The 24,731-nt window shown below is 49.7% G+C and overlaps 1 protein-coding gene across 3 annotated transcripts in view; it reads right to left on the reverse strand.

The window, feature by feature from the left end:
• Window positions 1-201: 201 nt before the first annotated feature.
• Window positions 202-24,731, reverse strand: part of MATCAP1 (microtubule associated tyrosine carboxypeptidase 1) — a 50,158-nt gene continuing 25,628 nt past the window's right edge. For 2 of the 3 annotated variants that reach the window (XM_069739636.1, XM_069739634.1), the window contains exons 3-7: window positions 17,905-18,048; window positions 16,043-16,175; window positions 15,125-15,430; window positions 2,311-2,408; window positions 202-2,231 (exon numbers count right to left, since the gene is read on the reverse strand). In XM_069739636.1, coding sequence (XP_069595737.1) covers window positions 2,043-2,231; window positions 2,311-2,408; window positions 15,125-15,430; window positions 16,043-16,175; window positions 17,905-18,048 — 870 coding nt within the window. In that variant the 3' untranslated portion in view covers window positions 202-2,042. The remainder of the gene's footprint in view (window positions 2,232-2,310; window positions 2,409-15,124; window positions 15,431-16,042; window positions 16,176-17,904; window positions 18,049-24,731) is intronic. The other variant, XM_069739635.1, reaches the window with a different exon arrangement.

Consider the following 24,731-nt stretch of genomic DNA (forward strand, 5'->3'; position numbering starts at 1 on the left):
TGCTGTGTTTTGATAGCCGGCCATGACTCCAGTAAGGTCTAGACAAGGATAACAGCAATCGGCTCGAGTACGTGAAAAAACAGGATTTAGTATTAGGAAAATAATGACATAAAATTGGGCTCTTCGACTACCATCCTGTGCACATTCGCACTCACCTGAGCAAAACCACTCACCCATCTCACCCCCACGACGAGCACAAGCCTGTGCACACAGATGTCCCTCACCTCCGTATAACAGCTTGTGCTCTGTGAGCCTTGTGTGATCCATGTATAAAAGGTTCAGCCATCCAGTAACACCTCCCCTAATGAAAATCTACCGCCAAAGCGTGCGATCATCTGTGATAATGCTGCAGAGCTCCTGGGCGCGCTGCTCATTCATCTCAATGATGTGACTCACATGGTGGTAATGCTTCTGTCTCCTGCATGAAGAGAGCTGTCCATGTCCTACAATCACCAGCCCCTTGGCAGCAGCACTTTTGCTCCTCCCCAACCACCAGCCTGGGGCAGCCGCTCTCTTCCTCCACCCCAACCAGCAACCCCTGGGCAGCCGCACTCCTCCCCAACCACCAGACCGTGGCCAGCTGCTCTCCTCCTCCCCAACCAGCAGCACATGGGCAGCCACACTGCTCCTCCTCTCCAACCACCAGCCCGTGGTCAGCTGCACTCGTCCACAACCAGCAGCCTGTGGCCAGCCGCACTCCGCCTCCCCAACCACCAGCCCATAGGCAGCCGCATTGCTCCTCCTCCCGCCCAATGACTAGTCGCACTCTTCCTCCTTCCCAACCACCAGCCTGTGGGCAGCCACACTGCTCCTCATCCCCAACCAGCAGCCTGTGGCCAGCCGCACTCCGCCTCCCCAACCACCAGCCCATAGGCAGCCGCATTGCTCCTCCTCCCACCCAATGATTAGTCGCACTCTTCCTCCTTCCCAACCACCAGCCTGTGGGCAGCCACACTGCTCCTCCTCATCCCCAACCAGCAGCCTGTGGCCAGCCGCACTCCGCCTCCTCCCCAACCACCAGCACATGGGCAGCCACGCAACTCCTCCTCCGACCCAACCACCAGCCCGTAGACAGCCGCACTGCTCCTCCAGCCCAACCACCAGCCCATGATCTGTTTCACTCTTCCTCCTTCCCAACCACCAGCCTGTGGGCAGCCACACTGCTCCTCCTCATCCCCAACCAGCAGCCTGTGGCCAGCCGCACTCCGCCTCCTCCCCAACCACCAGCACATGGGCAGCCACGCAACTCCTCCTCCGACCCAACCACCAGCCCGTAGACAGCCGCACTGCTCCTCCAGCCCAACCACCAGCCCATGATCTGTTTCACTCTTCCTCCTTCCCAACCACCAGCCTGTGGGCAGCCACACTGCTCCTCCTCATCCCCAACCAGCAGCCTGTGGCCAGCCGCACTCCGCCTCCTCCCCAACCACCAGCACATGGGCAGCCACGCAACTCCTCCTCCGACCCAACCACCAGCCCGTAGACAGCCGCACTGCTCCTCCAGCCCAACCACCAGCCCATGATCTGTTTCACTCTTCCTCCTTCCCAACCACCAGCCTGTGGGCAGCCACACTGCTCCTCCTCATCCCCAACCAGCAGCCTGTGGCCAGCCGCACTCCGCCTCCTCCCCAACCACCAGCACATGGGCAGCCACGCAACTCCTCCTCCGACCCAACCACCAGCCCGTAGACAGCCGCACTGCTCCTCCAGCCCAACCACCAGCCCATGATCTGTTTCACTCTTCCTCCTTCCCAACCACCAGCCTGTGGGCAGCCACACTGCTTCTCCTCCTCCCCAATCATCAGCCCCTGGGCCGCCATACTCCTCCCTCCAACCACCAGTCTGTGGGCAGCCGCACTCCTCTCCTACAAACCACCACTCCTTGCGGAGCCACATGCGCTGCATACACACACCTCACCTTGTAACCACCAGCCTGGGCACAAGGCTAATATGCAAAAAGTAGAATATAAAACATGAGGCCTGGGTGATCCCTGTATAAAAAGATTGTTCGTCCAATGCCACCCTTTCCCCCCCTCTCCCAATTAACAAATATCTACAGAGTGCGATAAGTCTGGGAGAAGGCTGCAGAGCTCCTCATCGCTCAGCTGGTTCATTTCCATGATGTGATTCAGATGTTGGTAATATTTCTCCATGTCCCGCATGAAGTGAGGAAGACGAGTGTTCTCCATCTGAGCAAATGGATGAAGTCGCTCCACATCCTCGAAGTCGACCTAGAGAACAGGTAATATCAGACACCCATGAGAGTAATTTACACACTGGCGACATTTGTCCTGCAGTGACGGCTATTACCTTTCCTAGTGAAGTCAGAAGGCGGAAGTCAATGGTGTGACGGTGACGCAAGATACGCATGATACCGTCTAGGTAGACCTGATCTTTACTGAAGCAGCCTGAAGGAGAGAGAGCATACGCAGGGTCAGGCAGACAACTGGTAAGAGAGAAGGCATACGCAGGGTCAGGCAGACAACTGGTAAGAGAGAAGGCATACGCAGGGTCAGGCAGACAACTGGTAAGAGAGAAGGCATACGCAGGGTCAGGCAGACAACTGGTAAGAGAGAAGGCATACGCAGGGTCAGGCAGACAGCTGGTAAGAGAAAGCATACGCAGGGTTAGGCAGACAACTGGTAAGAGAAAGCATTCGCAGGGTTAGGCAGACAACTGGTGAGAAAGCATACGCAGGGTCAGGTAGACAACTGGTAAGAGAGAAGGCATACGCAGGGTCAGGCAGACAACTGGTAAGAGAGAAGGCATACGCAGGGTCAGGCAGACAACTGGTAAGAGAGAAGGCATACGCAGGGTCAGGCAGACAACTGGTAAGACAGAAAGCATACGCAGGGTCAGGCAGACAGCTGGTAAGAGAAAGCATACGCAGGGTTAGGCAGACAACTGGTAAGAGAAAGCATTCGCAGGGTTAGGCAGACAACTGGTGAGAAAGCATACGCAGGGTCAGGTAGACAACTGGTAAGAGAAAGCATTCGCAGGGTTAGGCAGACTACTGGTAAGAGAAAGCATACGCAAGGTCAGGCAGACAACTGGTGAGAAAGCATACGCAAGGTCAGGCAGACAACTGGTACGAGAAAGCATACGCAGGGCCAGGTAAACATACTGGTAAGAAATCATACGCAGGGTCAGGTAGACAACCGGTAATAGAGAAAGCATACGGAGGCTCATTCACTCGTTTCATTAGGGATTGACTAAAAGGCTTTCCCTTGTGTCGTTTCTTTGCTCGGTGCAATAATGTTTTTGCCTGAAAAGAACTGTTCTAGCTAAACTTAACTGTAAGAGGAGTGGAGATAGTGTGCCTTCCAACATGGCGCCTCCTTCCCACACCAGCCAGGGTGAGAGCTGCAGAGGCTTCTGCAGCAAAGCTTTGGACAATTGCCAGACTGACCTTAGACCCTGAGGACCCTACAGATGACTGACAACCTGAGCAGGTATGCTGCAGTGGGAGAGCGATTCAGAGTTTGTGCAGAGGAGCAGTGTGGCAATATGGCACCGCTCTCACAGCAGCAGTTCCACAGAGAAGTGCGGGATATAGAGCACTAAAGGTACCGTCACACATAACGATATCGTTGCTATTTGTGACGTAGCAACGATATCGTTAAGGAAACAGCGACAGCGACCAACGATCAGGCCCCTGCTGGGAGATCGTTGGTCGCTGAGGAAAGTCCAGAACTTTATTTCGTCGCTGGATCTCCCGCTGACATCACTGGATCGGCGTGTGTGACACCGATCCAGCGATGTCTTCACTGGTAACCAGGGTAAACATCGGGTAACTAAGCGCAGGGCCACGCTTAGTAACCCAATGTTTACCCTGGTTACCAGCGTAAAAAACAAACAGTACATACTTACATTCAGCTGTCTGTCCCCGGCGCTGTGCTTCTCTGCACTCCTCCTGTACTGGCTGTGAGCACAGCGGCCGAAAAGCAGAGCGGTGACGTCACCGCTCTGCTTTCCGGCTGCCCGGCGCTCACAGCCAGTACAGGAGGAGTGCAGAGAAGCACAGCGCCGGGGACAGACAGCTGAAGGTAAGTATGTAGTGCAGTGGTCCCCAACTCCAGGCCTCGAGGGCCGCCAACAGTGCAGGTTTTCAGGATTTCCTTAGTATTGCACAGGGGTTGGAATCATCACCTGTGCAGATGATCACATTACCACCGATGCAATACTAAAGAAATCCTGAAAACCTGCACTGTTGGCGACCCTCGAGGCCTGGAGTTGGGGACCCCTGATGTAGTGTTTGTTTTTTTAACTTTAACGATGGTAACCAGGGTAAACATCGGGTTACTAAGCGCAGCCCTGCGCTTAGTAACCCGATGTTTACCCTGGTTACCGGCATCGTTGGTCGCTGGAGAGCGGTCTGTGTGACAGCTCTCCAGTGACCAAACAGCAACGCTGCAGCGATCCGGATCGTTGTCGGTATCGCTGCAGCGTCGCTTAATGTGAAGGGGCCTTTACACACACACACAGCAGGGGGCACATAGATCACAGGGGGGTACAAAGGTGGGAGCCACAGAGATTACAGGGGTGCACATAGCTGGAGGGAACAGAAGTCATGGGGGCAGATAGCTGGGGCACAGTGATTACAGGGGGACATATAGCTATGGGGCAGAGATCACAAGGGGACATATAGATATTTGGCACAGAGATCACAGGGTGGGCACATAGCTGGGGCCACAGAGATCACATGGGGGCACATAGCTGGAGGGCACAAATCACAGAGAGGCATATAGCTGGGGGCAGAGAGATCACGGGGAACAGAGATCACAGGGAGGCACATAGCTGGGGCACATATAGCTATGGGGCAGAGATCACAAGGGGACATATAGATATTTGGCACAATGATCACAGGGTGGGCACATAGCTGGGGCCACAGAGATCACATGGGGGCACATAGCTGGAGGGCACAAATCACAGAGAGGCATATAGCTGGGGGCAGAGAGATCACGGGGAACAGAGATCACAGGGAGGCACATAGCTGAGGGACATATAGCTATGGGGCACAGAGATCACATGGGAGCACATAGCTGGAGGGCACAAATCACAGGGAGGCATATAGCTGGGGGCAGAGAGATCACGGGGAACAGAGATCACAGGGAGGCACATAGCTGGGGCACATATAGCTATGGGGCACAGAGATCACATGGGAGCACATAGCTGGAGGGCACAAATCACAGAGAGGCATATAGCTGGGGGCAGAGAGATCACGGGGAACAGAGATCACAGGGAGGCACATAGCTGGGGCACATATAGCTATGGGGCACAGAGATCACATGGGAGCACATAGCTGGAGGGCACAAATCACAGAGAGGCATATAGCTGGGGGCAGAGAGATCACAGGGAGGCACATAGCTGGGGGACATATAGCTATGGGGCACAGAGATCACGGGGAGCACATAGCTGGAGGGCACAAATCACAGAGAGGCATATAGCTGGGGGCAGAGAGATCACGGGGAACAGAGATCACAGGGAGGCACATAGCTGGGGGACATATAGCTATGGGGCACAGAGATCACGGGGAGCACATAGCTGGAGGGCACAAATCACAGAGAGGCATATAGCTGGGGGCAGAGAGATCACGGGGAACAGAGATCACAGGGAGGCACATAGCTGGGGGACATATAGCTATGGGGCACAGAGATCACATGGGAGCACATAGCTGGAGGGCACAAATCACAGGGAGGCACATAGCTGGGGGAACAAATCACAGGGGAGCACATAGCTGGGGGACATATAGCTATGGGGCACAGAGATCACGGGGAGCACATAGCTGGAGGGCACAAATCACAGAGAGGCATATAGCTGGGGGCAGAGAGATCACGGGGAACAGAGATCACAGGGAGGCACATAGCTGGGGGAACAAATCACAGGGGGGCACATAGCTGGGGGACATATAGCTATGGGCCACAGAGATCACGGGGAGCACATAGCTGGGGGAACAAATCACAGGGGAGCACATAGCTGGGGGACATATAGCTATGGGGCACAGAGATCACGGGGAGCACATAGCTGGAGGGCACAAATCACAGGGAGGCATATAGCTGAGGGCAGAGAGATCACGGGGAACAGAGATCACAGGGAGGCACATAGCTGGGGGACATATAGCTATGGGGAACAAATCACAGGGGGGCACATAGCTGGGGGACATATAGCTATGGGGCACAGAGATCACGGGGAGCACATAGCTGGAGGGCACAAATCACAGGGAGGCATATAGCTGAGGGCAGTGAGATCACGGGTGCACATAGCTGGGGGCACGGAGATCACAGGGGCAGATAGCTGAGGGACACAGAAATCACCAGCAGACAGGCACAGAGCTGCCGGAATAGAGATCGCTCTGGACTCTCTGGCATCAGCTCCTCTTCCGGGACAGGAGGACGGGAGCGCATTGGGCGCTAACCCCGCCCACCCCGATGACATCAACATTGAAGTGCAGACAGCGTTCTGTAATGAACACTGTGTACCGTGCACTTGGGGGTTAAAGGGCCGGCAGCTGGCAGGATACATCTGCCGCCTGAGCATTGTGAACTCCGGGGACCTGCCCACGGGCCGCATGAAAAGTCACTGTGGGCCGGAGGTTGCCCACCCCTGGTTTAAATGTATTAGCATCTAAAGTTCATGGTCGGATGCTAATGAGATCTCTCTTGCTTGGTTTCTGGTTTTATGATGGGGTTTTCTGTACTATGCAAGGAAATATAAGAGATGAGACGTTCAAAAGGGGGAAATTATCTTTTATGGATTTTTTTTGATGATTTATCCTGTTCTAAATTGGCGTAGTACTTAATGGCGCATATAATGTGATAGTCGGCAATGTGGGGGCTTTGTGGGAAGCGGTCAGGAGATGCGCTGTGTTCTTATTGGTCTCGTATGACCCGTGAGATGCCGACCTCTAAGGTCGTGGCTGGGTCTGTAGCACCGTCCACGTTTCTCCACCCCTGGGGGGAAGCATTTAGTGATCGATTCCATTCATCCTCTCTTTTAATATAGACACAGATGGAAGAGGTACGCGCAATGCTTGTACCATACACAATATTAACCCTATTATAGTAGCACTGTATATTCCACCTCCTTATTCAGCCGAAATCTTTAAATGGATTATTTCTTGCAGAGACACCGGTTCTTATAGGGTATTTTACCACCTACCTCCACCCTATCTGGGATAAATTTCATATGGGAAATATTTCTCAGAATGTGGAAAATACAGGTCTCCATTATCTGGTGGAGGAGGTTGGCATGGTGGGCTGGGCCTATGGAGGATTCGGCCCCCTGATGTTGGACAACATTCCTGTTTTTCCGCCTTCATCCCTCTCCGTCAGGAATAGACCTAGCTATTGGCTCTGGATTAATCCTATCCTATGTTAAATGGGTGAGGTATCTGCCAAGGAGCACCTGACCAGTCGCCTATGCAAGTACAACTGCACAGAGGGGTTGGGAGGTCTCCGGGGGGATACACATTTTGGCTTTAATAAAAAAAAAAGTATAAAAAATACCCTCCCAGTGCAAAACTAAACCACAATAGAATAAATGGTCAATCAATAACATACAAGAACCCTAGTCTTGCCTGCTGTCCCTTCCTAACCGTGGAGGTTGGCACCCCACTCCACGACGGCTATCCAAACTATAGCCCTGATAATGCCCTAGTATGCTATAGGTGGGAAAACAATAAGCCAATAAAAGAGATGAAGGGATAGTAGGTTATTGTACCAATTGGCACCCTAATATACCAATAGCCTGTATTAGTCTATAAAAAAAGATCTCATCCAGCTCCCATGGGACCTATATACAATCAGTATATGTCATGGACCCTCTACAGCTGATTGAGATCTGCACGCCAAGACCAAGGGGCCATCAGACTAGCTTTTCAACATTTTAAATGCACAAAAAGATACACAAGTATACAGTTCGTGGCAATTAAATGAAACCGATGAATAAAATGAACATAGTTGGGTTTTAGCCCAAACTTAGCTTGAAGCCTCGACGCGTTTCCCCGTCCATACGGTTCATCAGGAGGCACATAAGGCAGAACCCGCTAATCGGTGGATATGAGGTGTCATGATGAGAGGACAGACCTGTCTGAACTCATGCAGGACTTGTTTAAATATATATATTCCTCAGGGTATTGTGGTGTCTATGGTAACCTCAGAGCTAGAAGAGGAGATTCGTAAAGCCCAGTCGTTGGCTCCTTCTACTTCCCCAGGGTCCAATTTGGGCCTGTTTGCCTAATGTTGCGGGTGGTACAGGAATTTCATGATTCCATTTCAAGTGGCCATCCTAGGGTTACTGCATAAGGATAAGGGGTGGCCATCCATGCATAAGGATATTAAAGATTTTGTATCTGCTTGTGAAGTCTGCACACGCGCCAAAGACAGTCATTGCTGGCTGACTGGGGAATTGGCTCCATTGCCTATTCTTGAAAGACCATGGATTTCAGAACAGATTTGCCTCTGATGGGAAGACTATTATTTGGGTGGTAGTTGATCGATTCAGCAAACAAGCTCATTTTGTTCCTTTGTCAGGATTACCTAATGAAGAGACGCTCTCCAGGTTATTTCTCATATTGTAAGGTTACATGGGATCCCTCTGAACCTTGTGTCTGATAGGGGAGTACAATTTGTCTCTAAATGTTTGAGAGCTTTTTGCAATAAGCTAGGGATTTACTTGTCATTTTCATCTGCTCATCACCCTGAAACCAATGGTCAGACTGAGATGACAAATCAATAGTTGCAACAAATTTTAAGGTGCTTTGTGGCAGCACAACAGGAGGACTTGTCTTCATTTTTACCTCTCGCTGAGTTTGTTTTCAACAGTCGAGTAAATCAATCCACCGGAACCTCACCATTCTTGTGTAATTACGGTTTTCATCCCCATTTTGGCAAATTTTCTAGGATTAGTTCTGAGGAGCCAGTGACGTAATGTGTATAGAGGCTAAAAGAGGCGAGGAGCCAGTGACGCCATGCATATGGAGGCTAAAACTGAGGCGAGGAGCCAGTGACACCATGCATATGGAGGCTAAAAAAGAGGCGAGGAGCCAGTGACGCCATGCATATGGAGGCTAAAGCTGAGGCGAGGAGCCAGTGACACCATGCATATGGAGGCTAAAAAAGAGGCGAGGAGCCAGTGACACCATGCATATGGAGGCTAAAGCTGAGGCGAGGAGCCAGTGACGTAATGTGTATTGAGGCTAAAAAAGAGGCGAGGAGCCAGTGACGCCATGCATATGAAGGCTAAAACTGAGGCGAGGAGCCAGTGATGTAATGTGTATAGAGGCTAAAAAAGAGGCGAGGAGCCAGTGACGTAATGTGTATTGAGGCTAAAAAAGAGGCGAGGAGCCAGTGACGTCATGCATATGGAGGCTAAAACTGAGGCGAGGAGCCAGTCACGTAATGTGTATTAAGGCTAAAACTGAGGCGAGGAGCCAGTGACGTCATGTGTATTGAGGCTAAAACTGAGGCGAGGAGCCAGTGACGTCATGCATATGGAGGCTAAAACTGAGGCGAGGAGCCAGTGACGTAATATGTATTGAGGCTAAAAAAGAGGCGAGGAGCCAGTGACGTCATGCATATGGAGGCTAAAACTGAGGCGAGGAGCCAGTGACGTAATGTGTATAGAGGCTAAAAAAGAGGCGAGGAGCCAGTGACGTAATGTGTATAGAGGCTAAAAAAGAGGCGAGGAGCCAGTGACGTAATATGTATTGAGGCTAAAAAAGAGGCGAGGAGCCAGTGACGTCATGCATATGGAGGCTAAAACTGAGGCGAGGAGCCAGTGACGTAATGTGTATAGAGGCTAAAAAAGAGGCGAGGAGCCAGTGACGTAATGTGTATTGAGGCTAAAAAAGAGGCGAGGAGCCAGTGACGTCATGCATATGGAGGCTAAAGCTGAGGCGAGGAGCCAGTGATGTAATGTGTATAGAGGCTAAAAAAGAGGCGAGGAGCCAGTGACGTCATGCATATGGAGGCTAAAACTGAGGCGAGGAGCCTGTGATGTAATGTGTATAGAGGCTAAAAAAGAGGCGAGGAGCCAGTGACGTAATGTGTATTGAGACTAAAAATGAGGCGAGGAGCCAGTGACGTCATGCATATGGAGGCTAAAAAAGAGGCGAGGAGCCAGTGACGTCATGCATATGGAGGCTAAAGCTGAGGCGAGGAGCCAGTGATGTAATGTGTATAGAGGCTAAAAAAGAGGCGAGGAGCCAGTGACGTCATGCATATGGAGGCTAAAACTGAGGCGAGGAGCCTGTGATGTAATGTGTATAGAGGCTAAAAAAGAGGCGAGGAGCCAGTGACGTAATGTGTATTGAGGCTAAAACTGAGGCGAGGAGCCAGTGACGTAATGTGTATTGAGGCTAAAACTGAGGCGAGGAGCCAGTGACGTAATATGTATTGAGGCTAAAAAAGAGGCGAGGAGCCAGTGACGTCATGCATATGGAGGCTAAAACTGAGGCGAGGAGCCTGTGATGTAATGTGTATAGAGGCTAAAAAAGAGGCGAGGAGCCAGTGACGTAATGTGTATTGAGGCTAAAAAAGAGGCGAGGAGCCAGTGACGTCATGCATATGGAGGCTAAAGCTGAGGCGAGGAGCCAGTGATGTAATGTGTATAGAGGCTAAAAAAGAGGCGAGGAGCCAGTGACGTCATGCATATGGAGGCTAAAACTGAGGCGAGGAGCCTGTGATGTAATGTGTATAGAGGCTAAAAAAGAGGCGAGGAGCCAGTGACGTAATGTGTATTGAGGCTAAAACTGAGGCGAGGAGCCAGTGACGTAATGTGTATTGAGGCTAAAACTGAGGCGAGGAGCCAGTGACGTAATATGTATTGAGGCTAAAAAAGAGGCGAGGAGCCAGTGACGTCATGCATATGGAGGCTAAAACTGAGGCGAGGAGCCAGTGACGTAATGTGTATAGAGGCTAAAAAAGAGGCGAGGAGCCAGTGACGTAATGTGTATTGAGGCTAAAAAAGAGGCGAGGAGCCAGTGACGTCATGCATATGGAGGCTAAAGCTGAGGCGAGGAGCCAGTGATGTAATGTGTATAGAGGCTAAAAAAGAGGCGAGGAGCCAGTGACGTCATGCATATGGAGGCTAAAACTGAGGCGAGGAGCCTGTGATGTAATGTGTATAGAGGCTAAAAAAGAGGCGAGGAGCCAGTGACGTAATGTGTATTGAGACTAAAAATGAGGCGAGGAGCCAGTGACGTCATGCATATGGAGGCTAAAAAAGAGGCGAGGAGCCAGTGACGTCATGCATATGGAGGCTAAAGCTGAGGCGAGGAGCCAGTGATGTAATGTGTATAGAGGCTAAAAAAGAGGCGAGGAGCCAGTGACGTCATGCATATGGAGGCTAAAACTGAGGCGAGGAGCCTGTGATGTAATGTGTATAGAGGCTAAAAAAGAGGCGAGGAGCCAGTGACGTAATGTGTATTGAGGCTAAAACTGAGGCGAGGAGCCAGTGACGTCATGCATATGGAGGCTAAAACTGAGGCGAGGAGCCTGTGATGTAATGTGTATAGAGGCTAAAAAAGAGGCGAGGAGCCAGTGACGTAATGTGTATTGAGACTAAAAATGAGGCGAGGAGCCAGTGACGTCATGCATATGGAGGCTAAAAAAGAGGCGAGGAGCCAGTGACGTCATGCATATGGAGGCTAAAGCTGAGGCGAGGAGCCAGTGATGTAATGTGTATAGAGGCTAAAAAAGAGGCGAGGAGCCAGTGACGTCATGCATATGGAGGCTAAAACTGAGGCGAGGAGCCTGTGATGTAATGTGTATAGAGGCTAAAAAAGAGGCGAGGAGCCAGTGACGTAATGTGTATTGAGGCTAAAACTGAGGCGAGGAGCCAGTGACGCCATGCATATGGAGGCTAAAACTGAGGCGAGGAGCCAGTGACGTCATGCATATGGAGGCTAAAGCTGAGGCGAGGAGCCAGTGATGTAATGTGTATAGAGGCTAAAGCTGAGGCGAGGAGCCAGTGACGTAATGCGTATAGAGACTAAAAATGAGGCGAGGAGCCAGTGATGTAATGTGTATTGAGGCTAAAACTGAGGCGAGGAGCCAGTGACGTCATGCATATGGAGGCTAAAGCTGAGGCGAGGAGCCAGTGACGTCATGCATATGGAGGCTAAAGCTGAGGCGAGGAGCCAGTGACGTCATGCATATGGAGGCTAAAGCTGAGGCGAGGAGCCAGTGATGTAATGTGTATAGAGACTAAAACTGAGGCGAGGAGCCAGTGATGTAATGTGTATAGAGGCTAAAACTGAGGCGAGGAGCCAGTGCCGTCATGTGTATCGAGGCTAAAGCTGAGGCGAGGAGCCAGTGATGTAATGTGTATAGAGACTAAAACTGAGGCGAGGAGCCAGTGACGTCATGCATATGGAGGCTAAAGCTGAGGCGAGGAGCCAGTGACGTCATGTGTATAGAGACTAAAGCTGAGGCGAGGAGCCAGTGACGTCATGTGTATAGAGACTAAAGCTGAGGCGAGGAGCCAGTGACACCATGCATATGGAGGCTAAAACTGAGGCGAGGAGCCAGTGCCGTCATGTGTATCGAGGCTAAAGCTGAGGCGAGGAGCCAGTGATGTAATGTGTATAGAGACTAAAACTGAGGCGAGGAGCCAGTGACGTCATGCATATGGAGGCTAAAGCTGAGGCGAGGAGCCAGTGACGTCATGTGTATAGAGACTAAAGCTGAGGCGAGGAGCCAGTGACGTAATGTGTATAGAGACTAAAGCTGAGGCGAGGAGCCAGTGACGTCATGTGTATAGAGACTAAAGCTGAGGCGAGGAGCCAGTGACGTCATGTGTATAGAGACTAAAGCTGAGGCGAGGAGCCAGTGACGTAATGCATATGGAGGCTAAAACTGAGGCGAGGAGCCAGTGACGTCATGCATATGGAGGCTAAAGCTGAGGCGAGGAGCCAGTGACGTCATGTGTATAGAGGCTAAAACTGAGGCGAGGAGCCAGTGACGTCATGCATATGGAGGCTAAAACTGAGGCGAGGAGCCAGTGACGTCATGCATATGGAGGCTAAAGCTGAGGCGAGGAGCCAGTGATGTAATGCGTATAGAGGCTAAAGCTGAGGCGAGGAGCCAGTGACGTAATGCGTATAGAGACTAAAAATGAGGCGAGGAGCCAGTGATGTAATGTGTATAGAGGCTAAAACTGAGGCGAGGAGCCAGTGACGTCATGCATATGGAGGCTAAAGCTGAGGCGAGGAGCCAGTGATGTCATGCATATGGAGGCTAAAGCTGAGGCGAGGAGCCAGTGATGTAATGTGTATAGAGGCTAAAGCTGAGGCGAGGAGCCAGTGATGTCATGCATATGGAGGCTAAAGCTGAGGCGAGGAGCCAGTGATGTCATGCATATGGAGGCTAAAGCTGAGGCGAGGAGCCAGTGACGTCATGCATATGGAGGCTAAAGCTGAGGCGAGGAGCCAGTGACGTCATGCATATGGAGGCTAAAGCTGAGGCGAGGAGCCAGTGACGTCATGCATATGGAGGCTAAAGCTGAGGCGAGGAGCCAGTGATGTAATGTGTATAGAGACTAAAACTGAGGCGAGGAGCCAGTGATGTAATGTGTATAGAGGCTAAAACTGAGGCGAGGAGCCAGTGCCGTCATGTGTATCGAGGCTAAAGCTGAGGCGAGGAGTCAGTGATGTAATGTGTATAGAGACTAAAACTGAGGCGAGGAGCCAGTGACGTCATGCATATGGAGGCTAAAGCTGAGGCGAGGAGCCAGTGACGTCATGTGTATAGAGACTAAAGCTGAGGCGAGGAGCCAGTGACGTCATGCATATGGAGGCTAAAGCTGAGGCGAGGAGCCAGTGACGTCATGTGTATAGAGACTAAAGCTGAGGCGAGGAGCCAGTGACGTAATGCGTATAGAGGCTAAAACTGAGGCGAGGAGCCAGTGACGTCATGCATATGGAGGCTAAAGCTGAGGCGAGGAGCCAGTGATGTCATGCATATGGAGGCTAAAGCTGAGGCGAGGAGCCAGTGATGTAATGTGTATAGAGGCTAAAGCTGAGGCGAGGAGCCAGTGACGTAATGCGTATAGAGACTAAAAATGAGGCGAGGAGCCAGTGATGTAATGTGTATAGAGGCTAAAACTGAGGCGAGGAGCCAGTGACGTCATGCATATGGAGGCTAAAGCTGAGGCGAGGAGCCAGTGATGTCATGCATATGGAGGCTAAAGCTGAGGCGAGGAGCCAGTGACGTCATGCATATGGAGGCTAAAGCTGAGGCGAGGAGCCAGTGACGTCATGCATATGGAGGCTAAAACTGAGGCGAGGAGCCAGTGATGTAATGTGTATAGAGGCTAAAAAAGAGGCGAGGAGCCAGTGACGCCATGAGTATCGAGGCTAAAAAAGGTGAGGAGCCAGTGCCATCATGTGTATCAAGGCTAAAATGAGGTGAGGAGCCAGTGACGTTATGCGTATCGAGTCTAAAACTGAGGCGAGGAGCCAGTGACGTCATGCATATGGAGGCTAAAGCTGAGGCGAGGAGCCAGTGACGTCATGCATATGGAGGCTAAAGCTGAGGCGAGGAGCCAGTGATGCCATGCATATGGAGGCTAAAGCTGAGGCGAGGAGCCAGTGATGTAATGTGTATAGAGACTAAAACTGAGGCGAGGAGCCAGTGACGTCATGTGTATCGAGGTTTGCCGGGACAGAGACATGCGTACACAATCGGGAGGTATTGCAGACATAATGGTCCCATTAATCGCCCATATGGAAGGGAAAAGAGCAGTTCTAACCCCTCAACAACTGGATACAGGATATGGATAAAAAAAAAAGCACCAAAGCGGCCGGAGGCCCTACAGTCCAATCTCCGCACATATAACCCCTTATTGTGGAGGGCTCAGTACCTATGACCGCAGTCTCAGAAATGCCGCAGTTTTCGATACTACGGAACATCTATAGAGGATGCAGCGGCTGGATTCACGGGCAGCGGACCTGTCTGTGACGGTCCCACTCATTTATAAACCAGCCTATTCTCATGATAATCGGAAACATCCACTGCATCACAACTCTATGGCCAGGTGGGTGATCATTGCCGACCCTGCTGAACGCCATTCATACATCCATGCTGGCTAAATGCCTGGCCACCACGTCCTACCGAGGTCTCACCTGGTTGACTCGTGTCCTTCTGGCCCCTCTTTACCCGCACACAATACTCCCACCGCACAGCGGGGTCCTCTACAAACTGCTGCAGGTCATTAAACAATGCGGAAAAGCTGCAGGTGGCAGCACGACTGGTGGCGTAGTAGAGGAGTGCAGCACGCCACAAGTATGGGTGCTTCCGGTAAAGCACACTGTGCAGGCTGGCCAGGCCTTCTTCTGTGGGGTTGGCAGGTTTTAATCCAAACTGTTTGCGACTTTCTGCACCATGCCAAGACTGCAGAGCATCATTCACTCCTCGCAAGTAATGGGTCCCTGTAGAGACAGAATAAGAGTCCCCTTCAATTCCTAGGTGATAAGTTATGGGTAGGGGGTCCACGCTTTCCACTGGAGGACACTAGTACAGGAGCAGCCCACTACCACCCACTGGCTGCCTCACAGACAGGGCAGACCTACACAAAGAGCAGCTGGTTACCGCCTCTGAGGCTGCTCTGCTTTTCTCGAAAGACAAAAAACCTCCGCGAAGAACGTGTGTGTCATAGAGGCCCAAAACCTACTACCTGTAAGGATGTGCAGAATGGTATAAGGGCATTGAAGGAATCATTAAAGGGGTTAATACACCATCATCAGGAGCTTAGCCGTGTGGGATAGCCCCTTTTATAACTTGTCTACATGTCAGCTGCAAAGCCTTCTCACATACAGAAAAAGTGGCACTTGGCGTTCTGTCATCCATGCAGCCATCTTCAGAATAAAGCAAACCACAGCCCCTGATGAAGGTAAAGAGATGGACATCAGCTTGACAGAATGGCACCTGGGCCTCCTTCACAGCTTGTATCAGACACCCAGGGATAATGCCAAGGCTGGAGTGACATCCAGACCCTTCTGCCCACATGCACAGCCGTCCCATTTCACCCAGCCTGCAGATACCTATCTCATGTCTGAGCATTCCCTCCAGCCAATGCTGTCTTGCACCAAGCAGATTGATAGTTAGTGTCGGCCGGCTGTTCTCGTTTGTCATGACTGCTTGAGACAGTAAGTCTTCTGTCAGCTGGATCACCACCTAGAGACCACCAGAGAAAGGAAGAAAGATGGAAACCCAAACAGCGATAGCAAACAAGTCATGAAGATGCCACAGAGGAAACAGGAAGCCAAGACCACGGCAAAGACTAAAGAAAAGCTGAGATGATGGCGCAAAGCAAAGTGGAGAAGGATCCGAGAGGCTGAGGTGGAAGAAAGAGGATAAAGAGCAGAGACATCATCATGGAAGGAAGAAAAAAAAGGAAAAGCACAGATGATGGCACTGAGCAGAGAAGGAGCTGAGATGACGGAGCTGAGCAAAAAGGAGCTGAGACAACAACGCCAAGGAAAGAGGAAGAGCTGAGAAAGCAACATGGAAGAAAGATATAGAAGTGTCCAAACGACCAAGCAGACAATAAATAAAGAGGAGCCTGGAAGACAAAACAGAGATTAGATGAGGAGGAGCCCAAATATAGAGACACAGAAAAGCAAAGATTCTAGGTTGACATGTACTCTAAATCTGGAATTACAAGTCACAAACCCTTTACGAACCTTTACCCTCCCTACCTCTCCTCCCATGCATCACTCCACCTGCATGTGTCTCCATGTTGTCACCTCACCTTCAGCCTGTCACTCTCCTTCATGTTTCCATACTGTCACCTCACCATCACCAAGGTCTTTTCTTCTTGATGTGTCTCCATGTTGTCACCTCACCTTCACCCTAATGCTCTCCTACTTTGTGTGCCTCCATTTTGCCACCTCTTCACTCTACTGCTCTCCTCCTTGATGTGTCTCCATATTGTCATGTTACCCTCACTCTGGCACTCTCCTCCTTTGTGTCTGCATGTTGTCACCTCCCCTTCACCCCCCTGCTCTCCTCCTTCATGTGTCTCCATGTTGTCACCTCACCTTCACCCCGCCGCTCTCCTTTCATGTCTCCATGTTGTCACCTCACCTTCACCCCGCCACTCTCCTTTCATGTTGTCACCTCACCTTCACCCCGCCGCTCTACTTTCATGTCTCCATGTTGTCACCTCACCTTCACCCCACCCCGCCACTCTCCTTCACGTGTCTCCATGTTGTCACCTCACCTTCACCCCGCCACTCTCCTTTCATGTCTCCATGTTGTCACCTCACCTTCACCCCACCGCTCCTTTCATGTGTCTCCATGTTGTCACCTCACCTTCACCCCGCCACTCTCCTTTCATGTCTCCATGTTGTCACCTCACCTTCACCCCGCCACTCTCCTTTCATGTCTCCATGTTGTCACCTCACCTTCACCCCGCCACTCTCCTTTCATGTCTCCATGTTGTCACCTCACCTTCACCCCGCCACTCTCCTTTCATGTTGTCACCTCACCTTCACCCCGCCGCTCTCCTTTCATGTCTCCATGTTGTCACCTCACCTTCACCCCACCCCGCCACTCTCCTTCACGTGTCTCCATGTTGTCACCTCACCTTCACCCCGCCACTCTCCTTTCATGTCTCCATGTTGTCACCTCACCTTCACCCCACAGCTCCTTTCATGTGTCTCCATGTTGTCACCTCACCTTCACCCCGCCACTCTCCTTTCATGTGTCTCCACGTTGTCACCTCACCTTCACCCCGCTGCCCTCCTTCATATGTCTCCATGTTGTCACCTTCACCCTGCCGCTCTCTTCCCTCATGTGTCATGTTGTCACCTCACCTTCACCACGAAGTTCTCCTCCTTCATGTGTCTCATTGTTGTCACCTAAACTCTCCACATTTTCTCATTCTGCTTCATGCTCTCACCTCACCACTGCAGTTCTCTTTTTGCATGTACCGCCGACAACATGCCCAGATCTGACACTTGCTGAGCAGATTTCCTCCCGTCAAAGACTCAAAGCTTTCGTAACTTCCGTATTTACTCAGGACTGCATTCAGAATTCTCAGCGCCTGCAGTGAAGATGGAGAGCCGTCGTCTGGACAAGTCTCGCACACAGACAAGTTAAGTATACACAAAAAATCGTTCCGTAAATAAAACTAGAGAAGATTACAGCAGCATTATGGAGGTGTTGTAAAGTGTATTTTATTGGGACTTAGTGTGACACCAACACAAAGTACCTGTAAGGATTCCGGACTTCCCTTGTTCCTGTTCGCCCTGATCCAAGATGGAGTGTTGGATCTCACCCTGTCATGGAACTTCCTGTCTGTCCTAATTATTTAAGTCCGAGTCATGTGGTGTTCTGTGCCTGAGTATTTTGTGCTGCTCGCTCCTGAGCTTCTGCCTGTGGTCTGGGGAACTCCCTGCTTCAGCTGCTCACTACTCGGTGGTCTGCCTCGCCCCTTTCAGCTGACTCTCACCTCTGGAACTGCTGTGACGGGCAGCACACCTGTGGAAGGATTTCCCTTGCTTGCTAAGCTTTTCCCAGTGTTGTGTCTCTTTGCACAACCACACCAGGACTTCATGCTCAATGCACCACCTGCATATTATTGAACTTCCACAAATAAGTGCTGTGCGCAGGTGTGATCAAGTTTTGCTGGACTTCCTCGTTAAGTACTGTGTGCGTTACTACTTCACTTCTGCTGGATTCCCAAGTTTAAGTACTGTGTGCATTTTCACTAATAACCTACTGGACTTCCTTGCCAAGTGCCTTGTTTGCCCCCTCGTCATATCCTTGCTGGACTGGTATTAGTTGTCGCGTCCCGCTATTCACTGTGCTGTGATTACCATATTGTGCTGAGCACCTCGTTACAATTGCAGGAATATCTGTGTTAGTTCTGTTAGCATTTCTGTTTTGGTTAAATACATCTTTTACTGCAGCTTTGCTCTCAGACTGGTTTTATCCCACGCTATCAGATTCCTTAGTACCTATACATTGTTACAGGATACTCAGGCTATTTAGGAATCTGCTGGGATAATGTCGGCTGAGACAAAGTTGGATCAGTTGTTTTCTATGATCAACTCCTTACAAGGGGACGTAGAAACTCTGCAAAACAAGGTGGCTAACTGGGAGGCCCATTTCGGGCAGGCGCTACAGGATTTGGGTAATCAAGTAACAGCACGGGTGCCTCCACCTCAGGGGCAGTTACTGCCAGCTAGTCCTCCCAAGTTACTGCCGTTTAGATTTAATGGTGAACGCTACAAATTTCGTGGGTTTATAAATCAATGCATTTTGTATTTTTATGTACATGCTGCCCACTTTTTTTGTGTATAATTATGTTACTTACTTCCCGAGCTCTCGGGTGGGCGAATCCACTAATTGAGACTCGTGACCCTCGCTTAAATAATCTGGACGATTTTCTTGCTGCATTGTCTATGATGTTTGATGATCCAAATCGTCGCACTACAGCGGAAACTGCATTGTTGTCTTTTTGTCAGGGTAAGCGTTCCATTGTAGAATACGCCACTGAATTTAGGTGGTTGGCAGTGGATACGGTTTGGGACTGTTATGCTCAGTTACCTATTTTTAAGAAGGGGCTTTCTAGTGTGATTAAGGACGAATTAGCCCATGCAGATTCTCCTCAAGAGTTAGAGGCGTTCATACAACATTGTGTGCGCATTGACATACGTGTCACTGAACGTAGACAGGAGAAAGTTGCAGCCTTTAACCGTGTCTCTAACTCTCCCCTTCCCTCCAAAGAACTTGCAGGCAAAGCCTCTTGGGAAGCAGAACCAGTCCCTATGCAAGTGGATGCTTTACAGCGCCGTGAGAGTAACGAGCGCAGGGAGCATCGCATTCGTGAGAGTTTGTTTTTATTGTGGTCAGTCTGACCATTTCCTTATAAACTGTCATAAGCGGCCTCGCAAGATACTCGCTGCTGTAGGGGAACATGAGAATCGGGATGATGAATCTGTCACTTCTGAGTCCAGCTTTTCTGTGAATGCTGTGTTTTCTTCCCTAGCAATGACTGCCGCTCCCAAGACACGTAAGGATAAGGATACACATTGGTCCCTTCCCATTAAGATCTTGTTGTCGGGCCAATGGATCTCATGTGCAGCTATGGTGGATTCTGGAGCAGGGGGTAACTTTATGGACATCACATTTGCCAAGGAGCATGGCATACAGTGTCAACAGCGAGCCACTCCAGTAACCATGGAAACAGTAGATGGTTCCCCCTTAGCCTCTGGACCGGTGGATCAGGAGACGGTACCCCTGGAGATTTACATAGAGCCTAATCATCGGGAGGTGCTTTCGTTTATGCTAATTTCTTCACCACATTTTCCTTTGATTTTAGGAATTCCCTGGCTTCAGGCACAGAACCCAATCATCAACTGGGAAACCAAGGAGATCACCTTCCCACCAAAGGACACACCAGTAACAGGTCAGGTAAATTCTCTGGATGCAGAATGCATCACTGGAGTACCTATTTTACCACCCGTCTACAATGAATTTTCTGATATCTGTGATAAAAGGCTGGCAGATCAGCTTCCTCCTCATAGCTCCAACGACTGTCCTATTGAGCTTCTTCCAGGGGCGGCTATTCCGTTTAAAAATGTTTACCCACTAGCAGCTCCGGAGCTGTAGGCTTTGAAAGAATACATTGATGAAAATCTGGCTAAGGGTTTCATCCGCCCCTCTTCATCACCGGCAGGAGCACCCATCTTTTTCGTAAAGAAAAAGGATGGAACCCTGAGACCGTGCATTGATTATCAGGGGCTCAACAAGGTAACCATTCGCAACCGATACCCTTTACCATTAATTCCCGAGTTGCTGGAAAGAGTACGACACGCCAAGATTTTTTCTAAGCTGGATCTCCGAGGAGCATATAACTTAGTTCGGATCCGTTCTGGGGATAAATGGAAGACCGCATTTAGATGTCGTTATGGGCACTTTGAGTACCTTGTGATGCCTTTTGGGCTCTGCAACGCTCTGGCCACCTTTCAACACTTGGCTAATGACATCTTTAGAGATTTGCTAGATCAATTTGTCGTAATCTATCTGGACGATATTTTGATTTTCTCCGATTCTTTGCAGGAGCATCAAGAACATGTTAATACTGTTTTAAGACGCCTGAAAGAGAATCATCTCTACATCAAGCCGGAGAAGTGTGAGTTCCACCACACTGAGATTAAATTTTTAGGCTATGTCATCTCACCACAGGGGCTTAACATGGAGGCAAGTAAGATTCAGGCTATTCTTGATTGGCCTGCACCTAAGAATGTCAAGGAGGTACAACGCCTTATCGGGTTTGCTAATTTTTATAGACGATTTATCCGTAATTTCTCTGAGATTGCCCGACCTATTACACAACTAACCAAGAAAAAAGAGACTTTCTTGTGGTCTACACTGGTTCAGGAGGCCTTTGACTGTCTTAAGTCTCGTTTTACATCTGCACCACTGTTGATTCATCCTAACCCAGCACATCCTTTCATAGTGGAGGTGGACGCTTCGGATTGTGCATTGGGGCCATACTCTCGCAAAGGACAGGGGAGAAAGGTCTGTTACATCCATGTGCCTTTTTCTCCCGTAAAGATTCTGCTGCAGAGAAGAACTATGATGTGGGAGATAAGGAGCTCCTAGCCATCATTGCTGCATTTAAAGAATGGAGACACCATCTGCAGGGGGCAGCACAAGTTATTGTGCTCACGGATCATCGTAACCTAGAATTTTTGAGGTCTGCTATATGTCTTTCTCCTCGTCAGGCTCATTGGAGTTTGTTTTTGAACCAATTTAATTTTGTCATTTTATACCACCCAGGTTCACGTAATGGGAAAGCGGATGCTTTGTCCCGAATCCATGCCACAGATTCCGTACCTGGGACCCCGTCCAAGACAATTTTGTCTGATGCCAATTTTGTCGGTGTCATCCAAAATAAGGACTTTATGGAAGACTATTAAGGAGGCCTATGACGCTGATCCATTCCTTGCCAACCCTACTTGATGATGTGAATCTAGTTCTTAGGAACAGTATGTGGGTTCGAGATTAACGTTATATGTTCCAGAGGTATTAAGGCTGCAGGTTCTCAAGTTTGTCCATGATTCTAAGTTGGCTGGTCATCGGGGGGTACAGAAGACACAAGTTCCTAAGTCGTTTCTTCTGGTGGCCTACCTGTCTGAAGGACGTGAAGAGCTATGTGCTATCTTGTGAGTTATGTGCACGTTTTAAGACCCCTCGTGTAACACCTACGGGTTTGCTGCAACCACTACCAGTCCCCTCTCGCCCTTGGGGGTCTATTTCGATTAATTTTATAATGGAATTACCCACCTCTGGTGGAAAGAACACCATTCTAGTGGTGGTGGATCGTCTTACTAAAGCTGCTCACTTCATCCCTTGCACTGGTCTTCCCTCGGCTAAGGAGACGATTGAGCTGGTCATTCAGAATGTTTTTCGTCTGCATGGAGTTCCGGATGAGATTATTTCTGATCGGGGAGTGCAGTTTACCTCCAGATTCTGGAAGGGATTTTGTTCTGCACTTGGTATCAATGTCTGTCTGTCCTCAGCATATCATCCTCAGACCAATGGGCAAACGGAGCGGACTAATCAGACGCTGGAGCAGTATCTTCGGTGTTATATAAACCACTCGCAGGATGACTGGCTGGAGTTGCTTCCTCTAGCAGAATTCTCTTATAATAACTCGCAGAATGCATCCACTAAGGAAACACCCTTCTTTGCCAATCTGGGATTTCATCCTAGTATTCTCCCCAGATCCCCGGTTGAGGCTGCAGTGCCCGCAGTAGATGAGAGGTTGGTAAGGATGAGACAAGATCTGGAAACTCTGAAAGAATCACTATCTACCGCACAGGAAAGATACAAGAAATCTGCCAATCACCTGCACCTATGTTTAAGGTAGGAGACCCTGTGTGGTTATCCACTAAGAATTTAAAATTGAATGTGCCTTCACAGAAGCTGGGACAAAAATTCATCGGTCCTTTCAAGATCTCTGGGATCATAAGCTCCGTCGCCTGTCGTCTGAAGTTGTCAAGGACCTTGAAGGTACATCCTGTGTTGGAGAACTCTTGGGAGCCAGTGGGCAATATCTGTGCTCCCCAAAAAATTGCTCTGTTCCATCAGAAATATCCTGACAAGCCTGGTCCTGGATCGTCCGGAGGCCGTTTCTGAGGAGGGAGTAAGGTAAGGGGTGGATCTCACCCTGTCATGGAACTTCCTGTCTGTCCTGATTATTTAAGTCCGAGTCATGTGGTGTTCTGTGCCTGAGTATTTTGTGCTGCTCGCTCCTGAGCTTATGCCTGTGTTCTGGTGAACTCCCTGCTTCAGCTGCTCACTACTCGGTGGTCTGCCTCGCCCCTTTCAGCTGACTCTCACCTCCGGAACTGCTGTGACGGGCAGCACACCAGTGGAAGGATTTCCCTTGTTTGCTAAGCTTTTCCCAGTGTTGTGCCTCTTTGCACAACCACACCGGATCAGCAAGATTTTAGTGTTGCTTTTCTCACCAAGAGAGTTTTACTCATCTACTACGCTTAGATAGCGTTCTCCCTCTTTTTCCCTTCGTCCTTTCTCAGGACTTCATGCTCAATGCACCACCTGCTTATTATTGAACTTCCACAAACAAGTGATGTGCGCACGTGGGATCAAGTTTTGCTGGACTTCCTCGTTAAGTACTGTGTGCATTTCTACTTCACTTCTGCTGGATTCCCAAGTTTAAGTACTGTGTGCATTTTCACTAATAACCTACTGGACTTCCTTGTCAAGTGTCTTGTTTGCCCCCTCGTCATATCCTTGCTGGACTGGTATTAGTGGTCGCATCCCGCTATTCACTGTGCTGTGATTACCATATTGTGCTGAGCACCTCGTTAAAATTCCAATAATATCTGTGTTAGTTCTGTTAGCATTTCTGTTTTGGTTAAATACATCTTTTACTGCAGCTTTGCTCTCAGACTGGTTTTATCCCACGCTATCAGATTCCTTAGTACCTATATATTGTTACAGTACCAAGTATTTGTGATGTGTAAAGGAAGGTTTTCAAATTTTTGAAAAAATATAAATCTGAAAATTGGTGGGGTACATTTGAGCGGTGGATGACTGAGGCTCCTCCAGTGACCATAGGCCTCTCGGCTGCTTCTCTAATTAGTGCTCTCCTTGCTTGGGATGTCAGGTTGGGTGGACGGCCATGGCTTGGTAGGTTTGCAGTTGTGCCATACTACTTCCGTTTTTGGATGATGGATTAAACCGTGCTCAGTGAGATGTTCAGAGATTAGGTTATAATATAAATAACCTAACTCTCCTCAATTTTTGTTTTTTTCACAGCTTTATTCCTGACCTGTCTGGTGGGTTCCTTTGTTTTTATGATGCTGTGTGATCCCTAATGTTCTCACGCAGAACAGCTGTAGTTATATTGAGAAGAAATTACACCCAAATGGACGCAATGTACTAACTATGTGACTTCTGGAAGTGATTGATCACTCAGGATTTTATTTAGGAGTAAAAGACTGCACGCGGCTTAATACAAATGCACCTGAAAAATTTCAGATTTATATTAATCCATCATCAATTAAGCAGGTAACTGGTCTGGAGCTGATTCCAGGTGTGAATTTGCAGTTGAAAGTGAAAACACACCATCATCAGGCTGAAAAGAAAAGAACTGTATCAGAGAGATCGCAGAAATGTTAGGGGTGGTGAAATCCAAGTTTTCTGCAAAAGAACAGAGCACCCTGGTGAAGTCGGGAATTCCATAAG

Source organism: Ranitomeya imitator, chromosome 9 (genome assembly GCF_032444005.1).
Source record: "Ranitomeya imitator isolate aRanImi1 chromosome 9, aRanImi1.pri, whole genome shotgun sequence".
Lineage (NCBI taxonomy): Eukaryota > Metazoa > Chordata > Amphibia > Anura > Dendrobatidae > Ranitomeya > Ranitomeya imitator.